The following is a 25938-nucleotide window of genomic DNA, read 5'->3' as shown; positions in this document are numbered from 1 at the left end:
TCATTGTAAGTCACGACTGTGTGTGTGAGTGTGTGTGTGTGTGTGTGTGTGTGTGTGTGTGTGTGTGTGTGTGTGTGTGCCCATTAAAATAAAAATAATAAAAAGCAATATCCACTCAAAAATTACAGCGGTGCACAAAACGTTTCAGTCTCTCATTATTTGGGAGTTTATCTTAGTAGCGTGCCGCCATCCGACCGTGACCTTTGACCTCGCTGGGTGTGCTCTCTTTACTGGGCCGTCCTGTGGGTGTGGCTCGGGCCTTACGGAAAGCGCAGGAAATTAATGTTTTTTCATCCTGCCAGAGACAACAACAACAGCGTAGTGGGTGGGAAAAGAGAAACTTCTAATTTTAACTCATCGGCTGCTGCCAAGGAAAATAAAATCATCAGACGAGCGCTTCCTGCTGGTTTCCCTTTCAAGACATCTGGATTTTCTTTAGATTGATAATATCTGTGTTTATCGAGAGCATAAATATTTTAGCCTTGTGGAGATAGGATGCACGAGAAGTTAATGTCTTTTCTGTATTGTTTATAAGACAAACCACACACGGGCCCACCTATCACAGGCATGCACGGTCTGCTGTATCTCATATATAGCGTTTTATTACCCGTGCATGTGTTGCTTCAGCCAGACAAGCTGTTAACCCACTGCTTACAGCACATAATTCCCTTTTAATTCTCTGCAGCAATGCAACACACACTCCTCAGAAGCCTGATGTATTCAGGTGGCGCAGTGAAAGAGGGAGAGCAGCACATCCCACTCATTCACTGTAACAGAGAGCGTGGGAGGAGGTGACAGCAGGCGAGCTTTCATTGTGTGCAATGTTCTCCTCAACAGCAAAATATAGAACATGAAGCACGGCACAATATGCAGAGAGAAAATATGGCTGCTCTGCGATGACTGCAGTTTCCCTCCCTGTCTCATCAGATACTGATTCCTGCTTCATAAAACATTCACTTCTCACACATGTTTAGTTTTGCAGCTCTTTGAATCACATGAATGCAGCATATTTAATAAGTCGAGGTGGAATCTTGTGCCTCCCATTTTCTGTATTTTTTTTCATTTCCAAGTCCAGTCCAGCCTCATCTGAGGAGCCCGGTCTGACACGTTTCCCTGCCTTCCTGTGAGAATAGGCAGCCACTGTCACAGAGGAACCGAGGGAGTTCAGGAGATCAGAGGAGGCAGAGCAGCAGTCGCCTCCTCTTCTGGGAAACCAGATGAACCTCTTCAAAGTGATAATGTAAACAGCTCTGCAGCAACTGGTGGAACTGAGGGAGTTTGGGGCAAAACGTGAGGAATTCTCCGGCAGGAGAAGTGTGAGGGGAAAAAAACCACCGGCAGTGTAAGTTACATTCTTTTCCTTTTTTTGGCTTTATTTCTGCAGGCATTCATCTGAGCTGCGATCAAAGAATATATATTTGATGTGTGGGCTTTGAAGCTTTTGCAGAGTGCAAGGTTATTTTCAATGAAGGCAAGCGTTATGATCCGTGAGGATCGACTTCTTTTTTGGTTGTGATACATGCTTTTTTTTTCTCCTTTCCTTCAATTTCAAAAAAATCAAGACATCGTGCACATGCATTTGTAGAATTAAGACTTGATTGTGTCTGTTTCTCGTTGCATTTAACTTCGCAGCAGACCCTCATTGTTAAACTGGCCCGTCTGCAGCTGCTCTGTCAACTCCAGCTGCAGAGACTTCAAACAGCTGCTTTCAATTACTGTCGCCCTCTGGAAGCATTACTCCGAACAAGCATTTGTTGACTTTAGATGTGGGGCTGGGGCAGCGCAGGATTTCATAATCTGTGTAGCCTGGTGATGTGAGTTATGGACGGCCGTAAAACCCCAAAAGGAGGGTCGTGACCCAAACCCTTTCACCCGTGCAATGGATTGTTCCTGTTCCAGTTTGCACTTTTTATTTTATTTTATGGATTCTAGATTGAGTTTTACGATTGTCGTCGCCTCCTCACTAAATGAGTTTTATTAAAATAATAAACGGTATTCTTTTACTGCGCTGGATTTGGACGTTTCCCAGGTTGCGGGAAAGGTCAAGTTTAAAGACGTCCATGTGCGGTTTATAGGAAATTTTACAGCTTTACCAAAGCGAAAATCACATCTTCATTTTCCCACAGTCTCGGTCTGAACGTGATAACAAGGAATGTGTTACAGCCAGACCGCTTCCTCAGACTCGGTTAAAGAGAACCACACACTAACCACCAGATCTCCAACATGGAGGCCGTCCAAACACAACCACAGGAGGGAATACGGCCAGCTTCTCCTCTTGAGTAAACAGAGCTCGTCTCTTTCCGTCGTTTTCACTACTTTAGCGTTCGTGCGTGTGAGCGATTACATGATTGTGTGCGTTCGCCAGTTCAGCTCTACACATGAATTTGAAGCTGATCCAGCTGTACCAATGTAAACAGTTTCGGGTTCAAAGTGTGCACGGTTGCTGCTAGCCACTCTGCAGGAAAAATAAAAAACTCCAACACTTCCTCGAAAAAGCTTTGCACACGTTTTGCTTAATGCAAATGTTTATTTTAATTTACAACAATAAGTTCCTGTAAAACTACAAGTTCGTGTTTCCAGTCTGGGAAATGCAGCTCCACTCCTCTGTGCTCAGTGACTGTTTTGGAAATAGAGCTCTCCCCGGGAGGTTGGCAGTGTGGAGGTTTACATAATGTACTGATCAGTCATTTGAATTGTCCAAACGTCCATCAAGTGAGCCATTAAGACAGCAGTCTAAATTATTTCAACCTAATTAAACTGTCTGCGTGACAGAGCACATAACTGTCACAAAGATAACCAAGCATTTCAGAACATTTACTCTCTGTGGATGTTGAGGGGTTTTTGCAGGCATGTAATCTGTGGTTGACTCTGCTACGACCCATGAGCACATGGGGTTGACAATTCACATTAGTTAAAAATATTAATTGGTAAGTAAAATCTAAGATCCCAAGATTACTGTGCTGTCACATGGCTCCAAACAGATGGTATAATCTAGCCGGCAATCAGAGTTAAGGTGACCCCGCAAAGGTCAAAGACTAATTACCAGAAACTGGATATCTGAGAGGGGACTGGGAAAACTCTGACATATTTCAAAGAAGTTTAGCTGGAGAGAAACACTTCAGATTTCAATCTTTGAAAGATCAACACAGAACACACTTGGAAATTGTGTAATCAGGAGAGAACGTTCTAGAAGGGATCACCAAAAAGTGATGATGACAGAGAAGTGAAAATTTAAGTGAATCCTTATCTTAATGTGATATTTAAGTTATTCCAGTTTTAAAAAATAAATTGGCCAAAAATTCTAAAATTCAGTTTTGGCTTTGGCATCATGGCGAATTGTTTCTGATATATTGCATAAGGCTGTATAACAAAGTTGTGAATCTAGTCAAGAAAATATACATCAAGGTAGGCAGAGTAACCAGTGCTATAATTTCTAATATGATGATAAGTACTGATTTGTTTTTCCATGTACTGGTCCAGTTCTAATTTTCCCTTTGTACGTAGGAATCACCCACTTTTCTGTAATAGTGGACGTTATCTAGAACCCATCCCCCTCCTCCTCCTAATTCAGCCTCAGGCACGAGCCAGCACAGGCATTGGTTACCAAAGCAACCATGCTGATACAGTCTTGTGCAAAGTTTTCATATTTTTAACCCTAACCCCTTTCATCTTTGGCAATGGATGTTTGCCATTTCTAAATCTGTAATGTACAAATATTTTTAGATGACGTTTGCAAAAAAGACCCCCCTTGAACAAGCTGTATATTTTCTGTGCCTGACATGATGTGCTTGAGAATTCAGGCTGAATTTAGATCACTGTCGTCCTCCTGACAGCTTGAACAGCGGATGAGGGACGGAGGAAAAGAGAAAAGATGAAGCGTTTCTTTTCAATGAACTGAATTTTATTGCTTTAAGAGAGGATCTGATTTAACAAGGATACATTAAATATAACAACATCCATTGAAGTGTGGTTAGATGTCATCTGGCATTAGTACAAGTCATGTGATGGATTGGCCTGAAATCATTTAAATTAAAATGACCTCGAAAGAAAAGATAGAACTCAACTATGGGAAAAAGTAAGTAATCAAATGCTGGTTAAAGTTGCATAAAGACAGCACAAACATAATACAATGTAATTCCTATTCATCATTATGGATTTACTGATTAGGAAAAGTATATCAAAAGTGAATAATATTAAATGAAGTAAAAGGAACAAGCTCCAGCTTTAAGATTCATGTTAATTTATTAGGCTCAAGCCTGCATGCGTCCCTTAAAGGATAAGCAGTGTAGATAAAAGATGGATGGATGGATGGATGAAGTACTACTTAGACTGTAAACATCCTCTGCATTTTTGGCTGAGATTTTGCCAAATTTGGGAAATTAACCCTGATGATGTCGCAATCATGTCATCTCAGTTTACAAAATCTATAGAAAAGTGCATGTTCTGACAGTTCACCATACAGTCTATATAAAGATGGCCAACACGACTCAACTTCCTCCCACTAACCAGAGATAAAGCTGAATTATCCAAGTAGTTATATCAACGCTGCCATCTTGTGTATTTAGAGTCTGCACAGTAGCGTCCAGGGGGCGGAGCCGATACATGCACTTGATCAATCATGTCTTAGTTTGCAAGTATGACGTTTCACTAGTTTTTATAGAATCAAATAACTAATTTGATCATCAAACTTTTGTAGTTTGGTCCATGTCCTATCTGCTAACATGGAGGAGGTGGGATTTACGACCTGTACTGTGGTCAGCCACCAGGTGGCTATCAAGACACTTTGGCTTTCTCAAGTTGCACACAACCAGTTTTGTACTGTTAATAATGAGACTATAGTCCAAAAGAATGATCACTCAATGTCCTTGTGTACATTATCTCTATACACCCTCACTGTAGAGTTTGTAACTACTTCATGTTCCTGCCAAAAACTTTTCCCTCTTCAGAGAAACCAGATCAAAACGCACCAGCGTCTCTTTCCCATTCCAACATGCTCTGTCAGTGCCTGCCATGGTTCCAGACTCCTTCATCTCAAAGCTCAACCACCACAGACACCACTCATCATTCACATGCTGATGTCTCTGTCACCAGTTTTACGAGGGTTCTCACACTGGTTCCTCATCTCACATCTCACATTCACGGCTCTCACCTAAACCTCTCAGATGGAAGAGCTGCGACTTTTTGCTTCGTCATAGCCTCTTGAGTTCGCTCTGCACAGAGAAACAAGTTTTTTACTTTTGTTCTGGAGTTTCTGTGCTCAGCTAAGTTGGTGGTTTTCAATCAACCTACTCCCAGCCTTCGGTGTTTATATTAAATTATTACCTACCTTCTGTCGGATGATGCACAGCACTGTTGAGGAAATCAGGAGGATTTTGAAGCTGTAAATTCAACACAGCAGGGTTAGGGATCTGATAAAGGAAACTAGAATGAGGGCAGAGCTTCCCCAAAACACTTTTTAGTTGCTGTGTTATTATTTGCTTTTTAATGATGCTATTTCCTGGATTTGACAAATTCCAGATTTCATTGATTTATCTGGTAAGCATGTGGTTGCATTTCGAGATTATTTCCAAGGCAACGGCAAAGTTTGCTTCAAAGCAAAGGTGAGCTTTTATCTGCGGACATCAGTTTCCTCTGTAGTAATATTTATGAATGAGACGTCAACTAATGACATCTGACATTTGGTCAATGCCTCCGAGGTAGACTGCCCTCGCTGAAAAGTTCAAACAGTCAGCAAGAATGCGGAGGCTGGTGGGTGGGAGGACGTTGTGCGTCTGTGTGTGTGTGAGAGTGTGAGTGTGTGTGTGTGTGTGTGTGTGTGTGTGTGTGTGTGTGTGTGTGTGTGTGTGTGTGTGTGTGTGTGTGTGTGTGTGTGTGTGTGTGTGTGTGTGTGTGTGTGTGTGTGTGTGTGTGTGTGTGTGCAGACATTTAAGCTTGTTTCCGTGGGAACTCTGCCAAAAGCAGGGAGGCAGGGTTTCAGAGTTTGAGGGGGTCACACTGCTCTGGAGTGAGAAAGTTCTGCTTTTCATTACATCAACCCATATGCCCACATTTCAGCTCTGCCTCCCAGACTCCACTCTGTTTCCTGGAATTGTTGTGTCAGTGGGTGATCCAGTCCCTCCTCTCCTCTGTCTCTTTCCCCCAAAATCGAGATATCTGCGCGAGCGTGTCTGATTGCGTGTGATTAAAGGGGTAATAACTCTATAGCCGGAGCAGGGTGCCGTGAAAATGAGAGTTTCCAGAGTTGCATTCTCCCCCTAATATGGAGAGCATTTGAATAATGCTAAGATCCTCTTTGCAGAGGCTGACCAGCAAGGCAGAAAAGAGCTGAAAGAGGAGAGGGAAGCCTGCTCTATTTAGCAGGATGAATCTGCACAGCTTCATATTCACTTTCATCTTGATCTTACTTCGCTTTCACAGTAAGAGAACCAATTTAACTCACTTGAAGAAAAGCAGCGTGCAAGTGTTTTTGAAACAAACCAGTGTGAGGCTCCATTAGCCGGCGTTATAACCACTATATTATCATTATGTGAGCGAATGCGCAGCGTGGTCACGAAGCAAGTAGGGCCAACACTCAGCAGAGGTTGTTGAACATTAAAAAGTGAGGCGATCGTGGATAAACAATCCAAAGTAAGTTTGGTGCAGTTAAACTCGAGGCCCATAACAATATGCCCTGATGTAAAGGTTTGGGACAAGTGGGAATAAATGTGATGTGACTACAAGAATTACAAATTGGAATAATGTCTCCTCCTGACAGAACATCTGGATTTCATTTCTTCATATGTGCAAACATCTTCTATTTTGGAAAACGTATTTTTCTGGTGGAGCTGCTCACTTTTTCTGGTTTTGGCTTCGTTGGTGAAAACCTCTGAGGTGTTGAGGAGAGAACCTTCGCCAAGGAGGTTATGTTTTCACCCCTCGCTGTTTGTTTGTTGACTGATTGTTTGTGACTAGTTGTTAAGCAGGATTACACAAAAACTACTGGATGGGTTACCATACAACTTGGTGGGGGGGTGCGGCAGGGGTCAGGAAGTGAATTTTGGTGAAGATCCAGGATTTTCTTTTTTTTTTCTTGAAAGTTGCAAGATTGTTTTTCCACATTTTTGTTGATATCTCAGTGAATGAATCATAGATCTTGATGAAAACAATCAGGCAGGTAATAGTTGGGACTAATATTCACGAGTGTGAGTCATTTGGTGCAGATCCAAACAAAATCCTGATGTAGCGAATTCAAATGGATTTCAAATGGGGACTGTTGGGCCTTTGTATGTGCTCTACCAAGTGTCATTATAGTTAGTAGATTAGTTTATAGGTTTATTTGTTTGTCAGCAAGAATATGCAGAAACTACCTGACACACTACAGCAAAACTCGGCAGAAAGATGGGCATGGGTCAGGAAACTTTACAAGATAGGTTGTTTGTCAACATTTTATCTGGCAGGTTTATGGAGATCAAAATAAAATGTAAATGTGGTTTCATGAGGGGAATGTCTGACCTTCTGCTTGTTTCTGTGTTATTTATTAAATCAACCTGCTGGAGTTCATAAATCACAGGCACAGAGACAGAGAGAGAGGAAGATTAATAAAAAACACCAAATCCTCACTAAGAAGTGTAGATGTCCTATATCCACAATCATTCATCTGAATTGTCAGACTGTGGCAAAACCTGGAGAAACAAACTCCCCACAATAGGAAGGTTTCCAAAAAAATCCACACATAGGAAGTGTACAGTGTGATTACAGGGGAGGGGGAAGGGGAGGGGGGGGGGTCACCTATGAAGGCTGAACTGAGTGGCTGCTTCTTTTCTCCCGCTGAATATCGAAAGGGCCTGCTGGTGGGTGGAGAAGTCACATGGTCACTTTTCTCTTTTTTCCCACACAAACACACCCACATCCTCCTCCTCCTCCATCCAGGCGCTTCTCACTCCTCGCCTCTCCACAGCGGGCAGCCGGGCTCTGCTGCTGCAGCGGCTCCAAGTTGAGAGCTTTTCATTTGTTCCTATTTGTTTGTTTTGTTTGTTTTGATACATTTTACGCACAATGTATCCGAATCGGAACTAGCAGCGGTCCGCTCCACTTCGGGTTCCCTCCACGTTCCTGGAGCCTCTGGTGGGAGAGAGTCGAGCTCACATCGTCCCGGGGAGACACGAGCACTTTGTTTCAGGTACTTTATCCAAACTAGCTCCAACTGTTTTGTTTTTACGCATGGAGCTTTGTGTTTGACGAAGCTCCTGCAAGTCTACTTCTACTACATCACCACCCTGTTAGTTAAAGTGCTTAAAGTGGGTTTAACGTGGTAATTAAATGCCTCGAGTGTTATTAGAGGCAGCAAGGGACGAGCTGTGTCTGTGAGATAAGGGGGAGAATGTTTGATTCCAATCCCCCCCCCAACCCCCACATCCAGGTAACACTGCAGCTCCAGAGGCGCAGGCTGCTATTCAGACCGGCCCATTCCAACACGAGGCCTATACCTTTGTTTACTGCTCACAGGGTTTTTATTGCCACTGGCCGAGTTGTAGAAGTGGGGGAAACTGTTGTTGCTTTCATCTTCCTCTCTATAAACCGGGGCCTCCCCCCATCTGTGCAGAGAAGAAGGAGAGAGTCAACTCCTCTAAGAAAGAAGTGAGGGAGTAGAGGAATAAGTGTTTGTGGAGAGGTAACATGTCTGCATGAGTAGTTTTGGTTTGAAGCTGCAGTCCTGTTAAAGCACTTTCCTCCCAATGTTCCCAGCTGCCACGACCAAATCATCCGCTCTTTACTCACAGAGAAGCATCACTCACACAACAATGCTCCCCACTCTTTTGTCTCCCATGTAATTACATGAGTCACAGCTGCATCCACGCTGTATCTGTTCCCTGCTGGAGCGACAACCATCCGTTGTCCTGACAGGCTGGTTGTGACGCGAGCTGCGATTTTTGTGTTTCCTGCAGATCCCAGACAAAGAGCGAGGAGGAGGAGGAGGCCGCAAGGTGAGGCGATGAGTGCTGTGGAGGTGAGGCCGTCCCCGGGGTCCCTGACCCTGCCCCTGTCCAGCAGCGACCCCAAGGAGCGCTACCTGGCACACCTGGAGGAGAGGACCATGTCCCCGGACCTGAGGGAGGACTTCAACATGATGGGGCAGAAGAAGAGGGTCACGCAGATCCTGCAGAGTCCAGTATGTATCCTGCAGCTCCACCTACACACTAGCTTTCACCGTGGATGAGTAATAAGCAGCCGGAGATATGCGATGCTCTGATCTCCTCAGACTGAGATGCATTGTTTTCTCTTGTTGAATGTGAAGGACACTTTCTATGCTCGGCTGTGCTTAGAGCTGTGTAGAATACTGCCTCTCTGGCTGCTGCCTTAGCTTTTAAACATAATCTAATGCAGAGTTGCAGACAGAGCGATGATGAAATGTGCTTCTGTTACAGAGAAAGTCCAGTTTAATGTGTTTATAAATAGTGACACTTCAGTTTTAATTTATGTTATTACCGGTTAATACTATAATAACCACAGCCCGATCGACTTGGTGTCCTTGGGGACCAATCGAAACTCAGATGAATGGTGGCGTTTGGGTAGAGCGCCCAGGAGCCGGGACATGACGTGTATATTCATCTGCAGGAAGCACAACAATCAGTTGTGTAATGATTGTGGGTTTTCTTTGTGCACTATACAGAGAGGTGTCTGTGTTATTTAGGCCTAGAAACACGTGTCAGTGTAATGCAATATAATTCAACAGTACTACAAAATGATGAAACAGTTTCACCTCTGTGATAGAAGGATTAATTCTACACATCTTGTTTTATTGTGTCAGTCCTAGCTTATTAATGAACCTAGTAAACTCTTGGCCAAGTGTATTTAATAGCCGATATTATCTAATATAAACCAGGAGGATGATAAACGGATTAGTCCAGCCTGCCTCCCTTGGAGTACAAGGAGGTGCAATAAACACATGCCAACAAAGTGCATGGAAATAAGACGAGCCCACACTCATCTGTGGTTGCGTAACAGGCCCAACAAGTCGACCTCTTCTCATCACCATGGGAACTGTGGTGGGATGAAGCAGAATGCTGGAGCTCAGCTGCAGCACACACAGCAAAGGGGTTTTCTGCTTCAAGATTCACAGGCTGCACTTAATAGTACAATTGATAAATTGGTAAATTGATAGTCAGGTTTAATGCTCCTGGTTCTAATGAAAATCCCTGTTCACACACAAAGAAGCAGTCAGTGGTCTTCTGGTGATTTGTGTACTGTAGTAATAGGGAGGGTCTGGAAGTGCGCTGCGCCCCCTGGCACATCCTGAGGACGTGTCGGAACAAGGTCACAGTGACATTGTGTCTATATGAGTTTGTTAGGTTACCAGATTTTTTACAATAGTGTTTGTTCTCTTTTCCCCTCACCTCACCTCACCCTAAAAAAGAAAAACTCCTTTCTTTCTGTCTGCAGGTGTTTAAAGACGAGCTGGAAGGCCTGATCCAGGACCAGATGACGAAAGGCGACAACCCCACAGGTCTCCTGGCCCTGAGGCAGATCGCAGACCTGGTCATGGCCAGCACCTTGGGAGGGGTGGGCCCTTTGACCTCGCCCGTCAGTGAGTGGCAGTGTGTTTCAGTGTGTGTGTGTAGACATCTCCATCGATCTCCCTTTGGGCCTGATTGTCATTCAGCGTGTTTACTCTCTTCTGTGTGCATTATGCAGACTGAATATCTTCATTGTCACTTGGGTGGATTCTCAGGATTCTAGTGACACTGATCGACCCTGAAACACTGGCAGAGGCAGAAAGATGTTTAAAGAATTCCTCATAGTCAGCGTTTCTATTAAGTTGCCCTCATGACCAGTCTTGGTCATCAACTAGAGCTGTTTGCAGGGTTAATTATTTAAGCATAAACTCTAAACCCCATTTTCCTGAAAGAACACTGAAGCTGAAAAGATCAATTTTGAAAAAACTTCTGACAATCCGAAATGTAAATATTTGGGAAATGTCACAGTAACAGTAAAGGCTGTGCAGTTGCCAAGGCAGCCCTGTTTCATTTAAAATGCCTAAGTGGCTGTAAAAAGATAGGGTCCTGTATCATTAAATGTCCTTATACGGCGTTCTGGTCCAAAATACCCTTCGGTTTCAAGTTCAGAGTTCTGAGTAGGTCCTTTTTTAAGCTTCAGCTGCAGAGTCTCACATTTCACATGGAAGCAAACCATGAAAACATCCGAAAAACTTCAAACTCTAAACTGATGGTTATGTCTTGCGGTAGGCCTCGGGATGGTGAGTCCCATCAACGACTTGTACGGCATCGAGTCGGCCTCGTTTGCTAAGGGGGAGAAACTGGGTCGCTGCAGGCTGGCCAGCCTCTACCGGCTTGTTGACCTGTTCAGCTGGGCTCGTTTTACAAGCTCCTACATCACCGTGAGTACAACGCCAGAACCACACTCCACTGCACACCTGCTAAAGTATGCATGCAGCACCAGGCCCTGTGTATCTGTACCTGAGCCCCGCGGTCTCCCGGAGGGCTTAAAGGGGAACACCTGTCTATTTCAGAAATTATATCATATTATTTATGGTTTGGAAAAGTAAAAATAAGATTTCTGAATATGAATTGATCCACAGTGGGAGGAATTCACAATGAGATATGTGGCAAACACCTGAGATGACAAGATGTGAAGCCGCTCAGAGTTTCCCCTGAAGACAAAGTTTCATCACTCACGTTTTTGGGGGTTTTCAGAGAGAGAGGAGATTTCCTGTGTGGGAGCAGAGTTTCTTTTACCCTTGAATCTGTCAAAAGTGTCAGCACTGACAAATCCAATCAAACTTTTTGAAGCCTGAAGATTTGGACTCCCACGGCGTCACTGCTTTGTAACGAGATTCTCGACCCTGCAAAGAATGACTTAATGGGGGTGACACTCCTGCAGAGGCATCAAGAGTCAGAAATATACCGTGTGTATATCTCAGTCCCAAGTTCTCCTGTAGGAGCTTAAAAATGAGGATTATAATCAGCAGTAGAATAGGAGGTGTTTCACAATGGGGAAATGTTATTTATATTATTATAATCTCGTCATGTTTCGGGTTCTGATTTGTTTTCTCTCAGGTGCGTGTCAGTACAGAGCAGGACCATATTCTTATCAGTCCACGAGGTCTGTCTTTCGCTGAGGTCACGGCAGCGAATTTGGTAAGCACAATGTGTGTGTCTGTGTGTTTGTGTGTTGTCATGAGTCAATTGTGAGTAACAATGCGTTGTCATGTCAGGGGTTGTCATGAGCTCTTCTACAGGCACTTGGCACCATTTGACCATGTCCTATCTCAAGCAGTGGCTATGTAAATCCACTGAACGCTGAAATTTGTATAGGGAGGACGATCTGTGGTGACACATTTTCAGAACCTAAAGGGAGTCGACTCTCATTTAATTTCCTTTACCTCATTAAATGTAAATGCCCTTGAAGGTGAATTAATATGGCCAATAAAGCAAGGAGAGTAGTAATGAGCCAGGTGTAGACAAAGCAGGTTCCAAAATATCAGACAAATGAAGGGTCAAAAGAAACACCGAATTATTTTTATGAGAAATTCTTTATTGTAAGCTTTGTCTTTCTTTTTAAACTGCTTAACTAATAATAAACTAAAAATAGAAGCATAATACAAATGGGACATGTCATGTCATCAATCATCACATACAGTCTTTGGTTTGGCCCACGTCCCATCAGCTAACATGGAGGAAGCAGGGTTTACGAATATACTGCAGCCAGCCACTAGGGGGTGATGGAGAGGTTTTGGCTTCACTCATGGGAGCTGTCATGTCATCCATCAACTAAGATTTATCTCCCTCCCACATGTAGGTGAAGGTGAACATAATCGGTGAAGTGGTGGACCAGGGTTGCACCGATCTGGCGATTGACCACTTTGGATTTACGCCTCACGCTGCCATTTACTCCATGCGCCCGAACATGAGATGCATCATCCACATCCACTCCCCTGCCACGGCTGCTGTAAGTTCACCACGAGCACCCTTTAAATAATCTCCATCGTATTCAAAGTTTAAAGTTGCCACTAAATGCTTACTTTGCACCAGAGGAGAGGGGCTGAATTAAAAGCAGCCCCCTGCCTCTGGTTATTTTAGATGCAGACGCCCTTTAGCTTCTACTATTTCCTTTGAAGCTGGGCTGTAAAATGCAAAGAGTGTCATGAATGTTGCCGTCTTTAGGTTTTATTTGAGAGAGAGAGAGAAAAATGCCTTTATTTAGATGTCGGTGCGTCACAGACTCTTGTTGCCTTTATCCCACGCTAACAGGTGTCCTCGATGAAATGTGGAATCCTGCCCATTTCCCAGGAGGCTTTGCTTCTGGGAGACGTGAGCTGCTTCGGTTACCATGGCAGCCTGGATAATAAAGAGGAGAAGGTGGAGTTTCAGAAAGCTCTGGGCCCAACTGCCAAGGTACTGTCAAACCAAGGGACTCCATTAGTGACACACTCACTTTCACTTGAGATACAGCCGGCTGTCATCGACTGGACGGAAAAAATAGTCTCCAGCTATTTTATCATACTGTTCGCGCCAGTGGGTTTATATGATGCCATTTACAACCGTTGGTTTGTCAATGTCAACACATGAAATATTATGACCATTTCCTTATTAACTCCAACCATAAACATTTTCTTTAAAACTATGATTTAATTGTTCTTGTATTCAGTTTGAATCACTACATTAAAGGAACAGATACTAAAAACAACTTTTAAAGGACTAGTTTGACAATATAATTTATTTTACGGCTCAGAAGAAGATTAATAACAGTCTGTATCTGTTTGATGATTATGAAGCCAGTGCCAGAAAAGTATCACTACCCCCAAAATGCTGAACTATTCTTTTAACCATCTTCAGACATCTACATTAAAAACAACTCTTGATATATTTCAACAAAACTATGTAACATCAAGAATCCACATCTCGATTCAGTAAAATCTGACGGCATCAGTTCACTGAAGGAGCACAATGATCAGACTGCAGTGTTTATGGCAGATAAAGCAGACAAATAGGATTATTGTTAAGTTAAACCTGTGCCATGTCCAGTGTGTTGGAAACATTTGCAAATTAATGCGGAAATTTATTCATTTGCATTAGCACATCTGGATCTGCTGATATTGATTTTCCATGTTTTGATTTTCTGTTTGAAACGAGTGAACTCTCACTTCATCTTAGAGTTCTGCGCATTTCTTTGATTCACTCAACCCCCCCCCCCCCCCTGCCTGCTCTCTTTCTCTCTGTAACACACACACACTCACACACACACACACACGCTGACAACAGACCCATCTGTCATAGTCAGACTGGATAAAAAAACTACGTGTTCATCTGCATATAGAGCGAGGAGCTTAGATCTGATCTCTAGTGGAAACACATTCTTATGCCAGTTGTGAACTTAGATCCGTCCACTGATGTAAATAGCAGGTATGACCAAAGCCATAGTTATTAATGTGGCCCACTGCCCATCTGAACTGTTTCTTGTGTTCTACAGGTGATGATCCTGAGAAACCACGGGCTGCTCGCTATGGGAGAAACAGTCGAAGAAGCTTTTCACTACGTGTACCATGCACAGCAAGCCTGTGAAATCCAGGTAGGATGAAAAGCTCAATATTCTGTGCTTGACACTGCCTCCACATGGTAATGAAATGTAACTGCAACCTTCTGGTTCAAACAATTTGTAAATTTGAATACGGTCCCAAAACAATACTGATACACATTGTTACTCATTAATAAGTGAGTTTCATGTGGATGAATCACTGATACGTTTCACCAGATGTTTTTCCTTTCTTACAAATGAGTCGGAGTGACTGCAGAGGCTGAAATGAAATGAGAACTGAAGTCAAACATATTGTATGTTTGAATAAAGACAGAGAGCAGTGTTCACAGTAGGAGCCAGGTGGAGTCCTGCCGTGTTTCTCAGACTCTCCGGCTGGGCTGTTTTTTTCCCCCCATCATCCCGTTGTGTCTGGACTGCATTTGTTTTTCCAGTCCTGTTGACACGTTGACAGCTCCGTTAGCAAATAATTACAATTCTATTTGAACTGACAACCAGACTGTATCTTTGACAAGACAATATTTAAAATGCAGAGATGAACGTCCTCTGTCTGAGTAAGTTAGGAAATGCGCTGGGGGAAGTTGTCAGGGTTTTTTGCTATGAATAATAATTTGGCTCTAAAAGTAAGAATGGTACAATAACTTTGTGATGGTGTCTTTTTTTAGGTGAGTGCGTTGGGCTGTTCCTGCGGCGTGGACAACCTCCTGCTGCTCGACCGCGAGAAGTTCAAACCCCTGACCCACCGAGTGGCCGCTGCCGGGATTGTGATGGACCGTGAGGTCAAGTGGAAAGTGGGCGAGGCCAAGTTCGAGTCCCTCATGAGGATGCTGGACAACCTGGTGAGTGAACCCTGACCCGGGCCTTTTACCCATGATGCAATGGGTTTCCCGTCTCAGGCGCTTCCTCAGGAAGTGTCTGATTAGAGAACACAATGAAATTGTGTATTTTTGGTAAATTAATCAGAAAATGATTTGTGTAATCGAATCGTATTGTTTTACGGAAGCCGCAGAACATTTTTCACATCAATTACAGAATTATGTGATTATCATGAGAACCTGCTGAGCACTCTGGTATGTTTGTCAGTGGTTAACAGGCTGTCATCTGCTCCTGCTACTCCCTCACTACGTCTGTGCTGTGCCACAGTTTGAACCCTGCTATTCCAAACCTGAGCTGCTAATGACCAGAGGCTGACGTGGTCTGTGGACGCAGAAGATGTCAGCCCGTGTCTGTTTGAGTGAGCTACTCTCTAACAACTGTGGCTGGAGTGGGCCGCAGCTGTGTTAACTCTGTGTGATCCCAGCCTGCCCACTCTCTCAATCATAGCTTCCAGATGGCGAGCCGTGCTGTGACCAGTTAGAGCAATGCAGACCTCACAATCACTCAGTGTAAGGACTCCAGTGGAGTCAGAGGAGGAAAAGGAATTGGCGTTCTCTCAGACGCTGTTGAATTTAGTGCCGGGTGCACAGAATATGCCATTACACCCGCTGCAACAGGAGTTCTGGTCTTACGAGCCAGAGGAGTTTGCCAGGTTGATGAAAGAGATCAAGTTGGAATTCATCCCAACGGTGAAATAAGAAACAGAGACAACAAGAGCCCTGGCTGCAGTAAAAGTCCCGTCTCATAATACAGGAGGGAGCGCATGATTTAGAGATAGACCTGCACCAACACGCACACACACACACGTGCACACATGCTCACACGCTCACACACACATTTAACAGCAACAAAAGATGAGAAAGACTTAATGCTTTACTTTCATAAAACAAACAAGGAGAGATAACCCTTCTGAAAAGACATGAGGAATGTGGACGAGGAGAAAGTACGTCAACCAGTTTGATGATCAAAATAAAATAAAAATCTCCCCTGTCGTTAATAATCTTCTCCCGTCCACCCATCTTTCTTTTCATTGTATGAAAAACGAATGAGTCATATCAAAAAAAGCAGCTAGTACAAACCAAATAATGGAAGGTAATTCTCTATTCAAATGGTAGAGTGCTACACCGCGTCCAGTACCTAAGAATGGGTAATGGGTAAAAAATATATCTATATACAGGCACAGCTCAAAATGAATATGGCTGCAATCTTTTTTGTGGGGGAGAAAACAGACATTATAGTGTGAGTTTAACACTTAAATCAGCTTATATGAAGCCTCGTCAGCCGCAAGGATGCGTTTTATTTTGAAAGTCTACAACATCACCTTTGACCCCTTCACTTCCACTCAAATAACTGTCATTGCCAACAGCAACTAGCAAGTACATGAAAATGGATCTCACAACAACAGAAATAGCCGGTGGTGAAGACCAGATTGTGGATAACACATTATCAGAGGCCAAGTCGCTGAGAATAACGCTCCTGGTGGCTTTGCTGCTTGTAAAAAGTGCCAAAGAGTGTTAGCTTTTGAGTGACTCTGTGTGTGGCGTGTTGTGTTTAATCACGGGTGGCGATTCAGATCACGGAACAGATGTTAATGGGTACGGGGGGGTCCAGATTTTACTTTAAGTGACAGGTGGGTAACAGGTCGGGTCCGGTTTGGAAAAATGAACCCGGGGAGGACTCTGGTACAGTTGCTGCATTCTGTATTTTGGTGCTGACTACTCTTACAAATAATAGTCCAGCCTATAAATAATATTTAAATGAACTAGATCCAGATTTTTATTTGAAATTTCGCACACTTATAAATATAAGTCCCTTCAAGATCAATGGATTATTGCCTGAGAAATCAAGGAGAATGTTGAAAAACACCCCAGCTCGCAATTTGAAAGAAAATTATCCTGGATCCAGATTCAGATTCACAATTCACTGGTTTTCTTTCCTGACCCAACCCTCACTGCTCCACCTAGTAAGGTGGTAATCTGTTTTGTAGTTTTTGTGTAATCCTTCTAACTAACAGACAAACAAACAAGCAGATGAACACATAACCTCCTCGCTCCAAATTGCAGCTGAGACTGTACAACATTGTGACGACCAAAGCCCCAACGCTCGTCTTCCCTTTCTTCTGTGGAAAACTTGTCATATTGCCTGTGAGAAAACGCTGGTTTTCATTTTGATTGTAGTGGTGTTCTGCCAGCTTCAAACCCCACTGTGCACACACTGCGAGTTCCCATCAGTAGATTTCCAGTTGTCTCTCCGGGTCTTTGATGTATTCTTAACAACTCACAACAAACTCCTTCAAAACCAAAGTTTTATCTCGTCCCTCTGAAACTGGGCATGTCGGCAAAAATGCTGTTTGTATATACGGCATTTTTAAATATTAAACAGCTTTGTGTAAGTGGATCTTATTTGGTGCATGTATCCTTTGAACTTTGTGTCTTTTATAGTTGATATTTTCTATTCCTTTGGATTATATGATAGGACTGAAGTGAATAGTGCACAAAACTGTAAAAAGCTTCATCTGTGACTGATAAGGTTCCATCTCTGTGTGACCTTCCAGGGATACAGAACAGGCTACGCTTACAAGAACCCCATAGTCCGTGAAAAGCCGCGCTCCAAGAACGACGTGGAGAGCCCTGCCACGGTGTCGGCTGTTTCCCTGGAGGACGGCGAGCGCAGCCCCTTCAAGTTTATGGCGCACAAACAGCAGAGAGAACGCACCCGTTGGCTCAACTCGCCCAACAGCTACTTGAGGGTCAATGTTCCTGAACATTCGCCCAGCGGGGACGTCAGCCCCAGGACCAAAACCACGGTGCGTTGATCTTCATGTCAAACTGCAACATGAAACTTAATAATCTGATCCTCGTCTTTTTTGGTCCCTGAAAGACAACGAGAGCATGGGAGCTGCTGTTCCTTTAGATTGCCCTGCCCTCTTGTGGCAAGTTTGTTAAATGCATTTATTCTTGTATTTATCCCAACAAATAATTATTGTTTTTATTCTCTCAGTGGATGAAGTCTTCACAGCCAGGCAACAGCGTGGGCACCTCGATAAAGATTGAGGACCCCAACCAGTTTGTCCCACTCAACACTAATCCCACAGAGGTGCAGGATAAGAGGAACCGGGTCAGTGGAAAATATCATCACACTTACAAGACTTACAAACTTAATTCCATTCACTGCACTCTTTGTGATGTACGGCACAGATATTGGTATTAGATATGTAGGGCTGCAGCAAACCTTTATTTTAGTTACTTATTATATTTGCCGTTTATTTGCTTGATTAATCAATTAATTGCTTTTGCAAAAAATAACTGAAAACCGTGGAAATTACTCATGTTACCAAGATTAAAAAGAATCCAAATACTCAGATTGTTGTCATAAAAAGTGACAAAGCAGAATATTCTCACATTTAAGAAGCTGGAATCACTGAATGTTTAGTGTTTCAACTGGACTAAAACAATTATATCATTATTTAAATTATGCCAATACATTTTTTGATGGTTGACAAAAAAAATGTGTCGACTGATACAACTCCAGAGACAAGAAACTCTGTAGCATAGACGCTCCATTTCCATACAGAGCAAATCAGTGTTTAATGCCGTTAAGATATCATTTACAAATTCAAGTGATCTTAAAATAAATATATACATTTTCCAACGGTTGCAGATAAAGGAGCAGCACCGAGGGGACCAGATGACCTCCGGACCAAAGTCTCAGTTACTAGCAGACATTGTTGTGGACACCATCCCAGGACCAGTGAGTATATTAGTAAAATAACAGGTAGAACCATTGTGCATTGGTGTTGTTGCGTCTTTCTCAGTTGCTTAAGTACAACACATTATTTCTCCTGCACAGTGCGATGACTCATTCAGACACCATAGCAACATGTCCTTTTTAAAATAAGAAAAAAAAACACAGCGCTCAAGCAAAGACCGAAAAGAAGAATCAGAGCTACTTGAGTTTAAAGGCTCACATCACACACTATGTTCCTTTTTTAATGTCAAAATTTGGCACAGGGAGGAAGTTTCAGGCTTGTCTTTTTCACTGTAGAATTCAAACTTAAAAAAATTATTAAAAATAGAGTCATAAAGTTTATTTTATATACCTCAAGACAGTCGAAACATTCAAATCTATACTGAAGAATCGTCAGTGTGACACTGGATAAAATGCTTCACCGACTGTAGCTTTCCACTAACAAGGGGGTCGGTGGTTCGATCCCCGGCACCTCTGCAAGTGTCCTTGGGCCAGATAATGAGCCCCAGACAGCGATGAATGGTTTGTGAGAGAAGGACGCTGCGTATAGAATCGTGTGAATGCAACTTCTGCTGTAAAACACTTCAAGTGATCGATGAGACTGTGAAACTTCTACAGAAATACAGTCCATCTACCGCTCGAGTCAAATATCCTGAAAACAGCTGCCTGCTGCTATTGAAGTCAGTGAATCAGTGAAATAGATTTTGATCTGTTAAACAATTAAACTAAAAGATATCTAAACTAATGCGGCGGACTTCTGTAAGAAAGTAACGAGAAATGCATTTGGTTTTGTTAAAGCACATCTAAGATGAGCTCGCAGGAACTGAGACGTGAAAATCAAAATCATAGAGATATATATGAAACCAGTTTTCATTGTTCCATCTGAGAAATGACTCACTGCAAGTACATGATAACAATACTATTACATCAGGTGAACACAATGTCTTTCTCATGCTACCGGATCAGGCCTTCATCGTTGAGGATGAGGAGCACACCCGCTCGCTGCCTCCCAACCCCTTCAGTGATCTGTCGGAGAAGGTGCTGGAGGAGTACAAGAGCCTGGTGGAGAGAAGGCAGCAAGGACAAGAAGGTACTTTCCTTTTCACTTCGTCTACAGAGGTCAAACTGTTTCCTCTCCGGTACAAAGCTCATCAGGGCACCGCTGCTCTTTAGAGGCACAGGAAACCTCCGCTCGAGTTAATCCTGTTTGGATTTACACTGGTTCCTATCACAATTAATCCCAAATAGATTACGAGTGTATGATGTTTGGAAGTTAATCCTTTCGGGGGTCACAGAGATCATGAAAGAAATTAAATGCAAAAACAAAGGTGATCTCAGGGAGTAGCAGCGATATTTGGCTTCATCAAACCAGGGCAACAGGGACATTTACATTTAGAGTGTATGACCCATCAAATGCAAATCACTGGGGAGTTATGACATCAAATTTAACTGGTTTGACTTTTTGATACACATACATTAAACACTATTGAGTTGTGCTTTCATGATCTGATTACTAATTCAGTATAATGCTAATATATATATATATACGTAAAAATGTATCGTTGCCTCCAGCTGAGAGGTGATGTTTACATGTATATTACAACGAAAGTTTAGGGTGGGATGTGTTATTATTTGTCATTAAGTAATCTCAACATTTTCCTTGATTTCTCAGAGAATAATTGATGGATCTTAATGAATAAAATCACATTTTTAAGCTGATATTTACGAGTGTGTACAATTTGATTTAGATCCAAAAAAACTCTGGATCTGGTGACTTTTAATGTGGGTTCCAGCAGGGACTGCAGGGCCTTGGGGGAGGAATGCGCTTTACTGAGTGACGCTGAAGTTAAATCTTTAAAACAAATGTTTTCATATGGGCAAATATAAAAACAGATACCAACACCATCTGTGAAAGGCTCGGCCAACTGAAAAATTGGTCGGGCTCTTATCTCCAACGTCTGCTGTATTACAAGTTTGCCGTACATGTTGCAACATCATAAAAACCCGTGTCCTGGCTGGCAATTGGTCCAACTCGAGTACCCAGCTCCCGCCTGGAGCAAGTGTTGGAAACTATCTTCTCTGAAAACAAGAAACTTCCTCCAAAAATTCCATCAGGACGAAAAAATGTCAGACAAAAGTCAGTCATGATTTCACTCTTCAGTGAGTCGGCTCCCAGCGATGGTGACAGATGAGCTGCAGAGACACGACTCACGTCAAAATACTAATCTCTCGGTTATGAGTGTAGACAAGGAATATGTGTGTGTGTGTGCTTGCATGTAGGAGGGAAACATGTCTACACCTCTAGAATCAGAATTTGCCGTGTGTGTACACATAGGAATTTGATTCAGCTCAGTGGACTCACACAGATAGACACACAATTAACAACAGTCTACAAGAAACTAGCTAAATAAACATAACTACAATGTGCAAATAGAGTTAAACTGTGCAAGAGTTCTATTTTTAGTCTGACCTTTGTGAGTCAGTCCTGGAACACGTCAGGTAATAGAGATAAATGTTTTATACCATGTTATTGAATCCCACAAAATCCGAACAGCAGAATTAATGCCTCAGTTTAAAAAAAAAAAAAAAAAAACGGTTAAAAACTAATCTGTAAAGACCAACATTTATTACGTTTTTTTATATATTTATTTTACTGTTTTAATGTTGTTCTTTTATCTGTTTCGGTTCATTGCATTGCTGAGTATAATTTTTGCTTTTTGATAATAATTTGTAAAGCACTTCTGGTGTCAGAAGGCGCTGTAGTAATACAGTTTTATAAATTATTATTATTATTATTACCATGGAATAAGGTCCTGACATTAACGTCCCCCTCTAGATGAATTCTAGTCACTTTGATGGTCCTATGAACTTTTTATCTAACACCATCATTAGTCATAATGAGTCCCGTAATTTCTGTTCTGTCCAAATATCTGCAAAAATAATCACACTCGTATCTGCCTCCACTGTACTTTGTGTTTTCCGAGTGAATATAAGTACTTGTGTCAAACTATTAGTCAAACACGCTGCCATTTATTAACTTATCAGCACTCACAGGAAACATCATTACCGTGGCTACTCCCTGCATCCCATAAGGTCCTGAAGACGCCAACCTGATTCCTGTTGGTCCATACACACGAGGCTCCCTATTGTTCATTGTGATACAATCATTATCCCAAGCAATAAGTCCTCATCTCCCCTTTCTAGGGACTTCATAATTAGAAAACATTAGCATACAATCATGGCAGCATAAGACGATGATAACGACTGCTACCTGTTAGCATTACTGCTGTGAGCATATTACATGAGAGCGACTGACCTCGGATGACTTTAATTCTTTTTACAGAAGATGATGATGCCACTGACGCAGATGAGATGACCACGTTTGATGGCTCCACCATCTCCCTCTCCATCTCCCCCTTAATGACGCCAGTCAAACAAGGTAATGGGTCCATTGGTACTGAAGTTGTTAGGAGAGAGACCTCTTTTACACCGAAATTAGCAAGTTTACGCAGTTTTGTATCACGGGGGAAAAGGGTGATTTACACATTTCCCATTCCCTGTAGAGGAGTTTCCCCCAGTGGGTCATTGGAAAAGCTTTGTAGACTAACACTGCTTTTAGACCTGCACTGAACTGCGGACATTCATCCGGAGGGGCTGTGTGTGAGAACGCAGATATCAGAGTCAGTTGCTTGGGATATTTTGCTGAGTTTTTTTCCTGCCAGCCCCCTGGTAAAAATGTGTGAGTGAGCCTGTGTGAGAATAAAACAGAGATATGTCCGGAGAATTCACAGCGAGTGGGTGGGCGTGTTCTTGACATTTTCAACAAAACTAAAATGGAAACAAAAAGAATACGAATATCTCAGGTTGAGAATAAGGTGCCATACATTTAGAAGAGTAGGAGACTCAGACAAAGACGTGAATTTGGAAAGACGAAGAGATCAGGGAGCTTTCGGAGATAAGAACCGATGCTGGTGTTGATGTGCTGTGAACTAAAACACAGGATTTCCACCCCTCGTCTGAATGTTCCAGACATGATCCAGTTGCTATGAGCGCATCAGACCTGGAGAATCTCCTGCTATGTTGTTGATATGAGAACGACAAAGCTCGGAAAAAGTCCAAATCCAATTTTCTGGACATTTCTGGACTTACATGTCTGAGAACGGCTTTGGCTGCTTATGTCTGTGTTTGATGTACCTCTAGTACAAATCTTTAAAAGAACAAGAAATGAGACTGATCATTTCATGTGTTGTTCCAGCCTCATTACACCCCTCATCATTGACTTGGTTTCATCTGTTGACAGACTCAATACCCAACGGGAAAGACCACTTGTCAGAGCTGGAGGAGGATCTGAGCCTCGAGGTATCCAAGCTGAGTGTGAGCTCAGTGGAAATCTCCATAACGACAAAGGAGAAGATGGGGGACGGAGCTCAGACCCCGGAGAGCCAAAGCAAGTCGCCCATGAAAAAGAAGAAGAAGTTCCGTACGCCGTCATTCTTGAGAAAGAGCAAGAAGAAGAAGGAGGAGAAAGAAAAAACAGAAGCCTGAGTCTTCACTGTAAAATATGTGTCTTGTTCGGATAGGGTCTGAATTGCCTTCTTAATTTTCAAGTGAAATAGGAGAAATGACTATTATTGAGTCAGGAAATCTTCCCTCATCCACAGCTATTATTATATCACATGATTTTGTTTGTTTTTAATGTGAGAATTTGTGATTGACCACTCCTGAAGGGCTCTGCAAAAAGAAAACCAACAGAAGAAGAATGCTTATCTTCATATCGTTTTTATGTTACTACCCATATTTTTAATGGGTTAAAAAAAACAGGTATCGTAGGACACAAGGTTTTTGAACGCTGCAGATTTGGGGCCTTTTATTAGTTTTTCTCTTTGCACATGTTCATTGTTGAATGTATACTGAAAGCTAACAAGAAATTGTCTAACAATTTTAAAATAATGTAATAATCACACTTTTTGTGTAACAGTGGCTGGATATACTAAGACTATACAACATTTAGCCTTATAAGAAGTACGATTTCTATCTGAACATACTCATAGCTATACTATCTTGTAATAATACATGTGTTTATATTACAGGTATTACAGTAGTGTTTTGATAGGTGAATAAATGATTTGAAAGTCTTTACATATTTACATTATAAACTAACTCGTACTAAACATGCTGTGATTGAAGATACAGTAATAATCCAAGTTCTTGTACGTCGGTGGTGTTGTTGCCATGGTTGCTGCTTTATTGTAAAAGTGATGAGGAGTTGACTGACAGACGGGAGGAGCTCTGCAAAGTAAGGCTTGATGTGTGTGAGTGATAATATTACAGAAGAGACAGATAATCACTGCTCGTTCGGACACTGTCTTGAAAGTGCCAAGTCTGAATCACAGAACGTTGAATGTGACGGATGCTTTTTTTCATTTTTATTTTTGTCCGAATAGTCAATTGATGGTGATTCGCCGTAAAAAGCTTTTTCTTCGTAGCCACTGTCAAGAGTTTGATATAAAGTATAATTAGAGGACTCTAAATATATTTACATCCCAGTCAATAATGTGAATGATCTGTTTTTGACCCAAGGGGAGTGAACTCTTTGCCTTTGTAAATAGTTTGTTTTTGTGACGCTACACCAAATGTTCAAAACATAGAAATGTGACAGTACAATCTAATTACAAAACCTAACTCGTCTTCTTTTTTTTTTTTTTTTTATCATGTTTTTATTTTATCCACCCTAATTAAGCTCCTTATTGACTGAACACGCACTGCGAGTTGTGTTTACGAGCCGTGTTGTGTAACGTGTGTGCCTGGTGCTTGTATTTCCTCTGTTTACGACCTGTTTTTTCTTTCTTTACATGACCGTCACCTTGTCGCAAAGTCAGTTCTTCTAAAACTGCCATTCAACACTAAGCTGGGACGTGTTTCCATCACTCTATTATTGCTTATTGAAACAAATATTTGATGTTATTGCCACCTATATCCACTCAAACATACTTTTGAACGCAAGCAGGTTTTTGACGTTGTTGTGTACTTTGCATTTATTTCACACGCTACATTTCATTCTGCTCTGCTGTGTGTTTAGATGATTATATCCATTTCTAACAAACGCGAGTATGAAATAAAAGCTTTCTAGATAACGACTTGCACAGCCTCCTCCTTTAAAAGAAGAAGAAAGGGCCGCGTCTCCCTGAAACAATGCGCCCTGTTCAATGATAATTAACCGTGTGAAGCTGTATAATCAGTCTGCTGCCATGATATGAATGGGTGTTGTCATGGTAATCCACTGAGAGGGGGCTGGGGGACAAAGAGGGGATTTGGTGTCTCCAACAGGTGTTCATGTTGGGGGAGTGACAGGATCCTCTCACCACCCCCATCTTATACAAACACACACACACACACACATCCTGTGAGATGACATAAGGAGACGAGGATGAGTGAGGTCAAAGGTAGGGCATTGAATTACACATTAAAATTGCTTCAGAATAATGGCGTAATATTTCAAATGAGACACAGATGAAGACAGATTGTGGCAGTTGAAGAAAAAATCAACAGTGAGAATCAATAATGAACGAACAGGCCTTTGCATCAACTTTCCCTAAAACACTTCCATGGTCGGCCAGGATCCAAATCTATATTCTGGACAATCCCTCACACTCTGAATGAATGACTTAGCTTCCATCTCCTGACGGAGCTAACAAGAGGACGGAGCAGGTGACACACGCCTTGTCTGTTGGAGAGTCCTCCTGCTCCGACCTCAGGCCAAAGGGCAGCCATTGTTTTAAAACAACA

The 25938-nt window shown here is 42.3% G+C and overlaps 1 protein-coding gene across 2 annotated transcripts; it reads left to right on the top strand.

Annotated features, from left to right (window-relative positions):
• Positions 1-1161: 1161 nt before the first annotated feature.
• add3b (adducin 3 (gamma) b) lies at positions 1162-25286 on the top strand. Of its 2 annotated transcripts, none has more exons than XM_061087285.1 (15): positions 1162-1342; positions 8925-9148; positions 10420-10564; positions 11223-11374; positions 12054-12134; positions 12796-12945; positions 13248-13391; positions 14467-14565; positions 15195-15368; positions 17960-18211; positions 18406-18522; positions 19066-19155; positions 20119-20242; positions 22496-22591; positions 23453-25286. In XM_061087285.1, exons 2-15 carry the CDS (start codon positions 8972-8974, stop codon positions 23695-23697), a joined length of 2046 nt encoding a protein of 681 aa, XP_060943268.1. In that variant the 5' UTR covers positions 1162-1342; positions 8925-8971; the 3' UTR covers positions 23698-25286. The 2 variants fall into 2 exon arrangements, with proteins under 2 accessions (XP_060943268.1, XP_060943269.1); XM_061087286.1 differs by lacking the exon at positions 1162-1342 and adding an exon at positions 7996-8158.
• The last annotated feature ends 652 nt before the right edge of the window (positions 25287-25938 follow it).

The sequence above is a fragment of the Limanda limanda genome, chromosome 15 (genome assembly GCF_963576545.1).
Source record: "Limanda limanda chromosome 15, fLimLim1.1, whole genome shotgun sequence".
Taxonomy (NCBI): Eukaryota; Metazoa; Chordata; class Actinopteri; order Pleuronectiformes; family Pleuronectidae; genus Limanda; species Limanda limanda.
The sequence above is the reverse complement of the archived record's forward strand: the minus strand, read 5'-3'. Positions and strand labels throughout refer to the sequence as shown.

What these genes read in the sequence shown, in the direction of transcription:
- add3b (XM_061087285.1), top strand. Translation starts at nt 8,972, where the DNA reads ATGAGTGCTGTGGAGGTGAGGCCGTCCCCGGGGTCCCTGACCCTGCCC. An exon ending in CCCTTTGACCTCGCCCGTCA is followed by an intron (nt 10,565 to 11,222) that starts GTGAGTGGCAGT and finishes GTCTTGCGGTAG; the next exon opens with GCCTCGGGATGGTGAGTCCC. An exon ending in TGGACACCATCCCAGGACCA is followed by an intron (nt 19,156 to 20,118) that starts GTGAGTATATTA and finishes CTACCGGATCAG; the next exon opens with GCCTTCATCGTTGAGGATGA.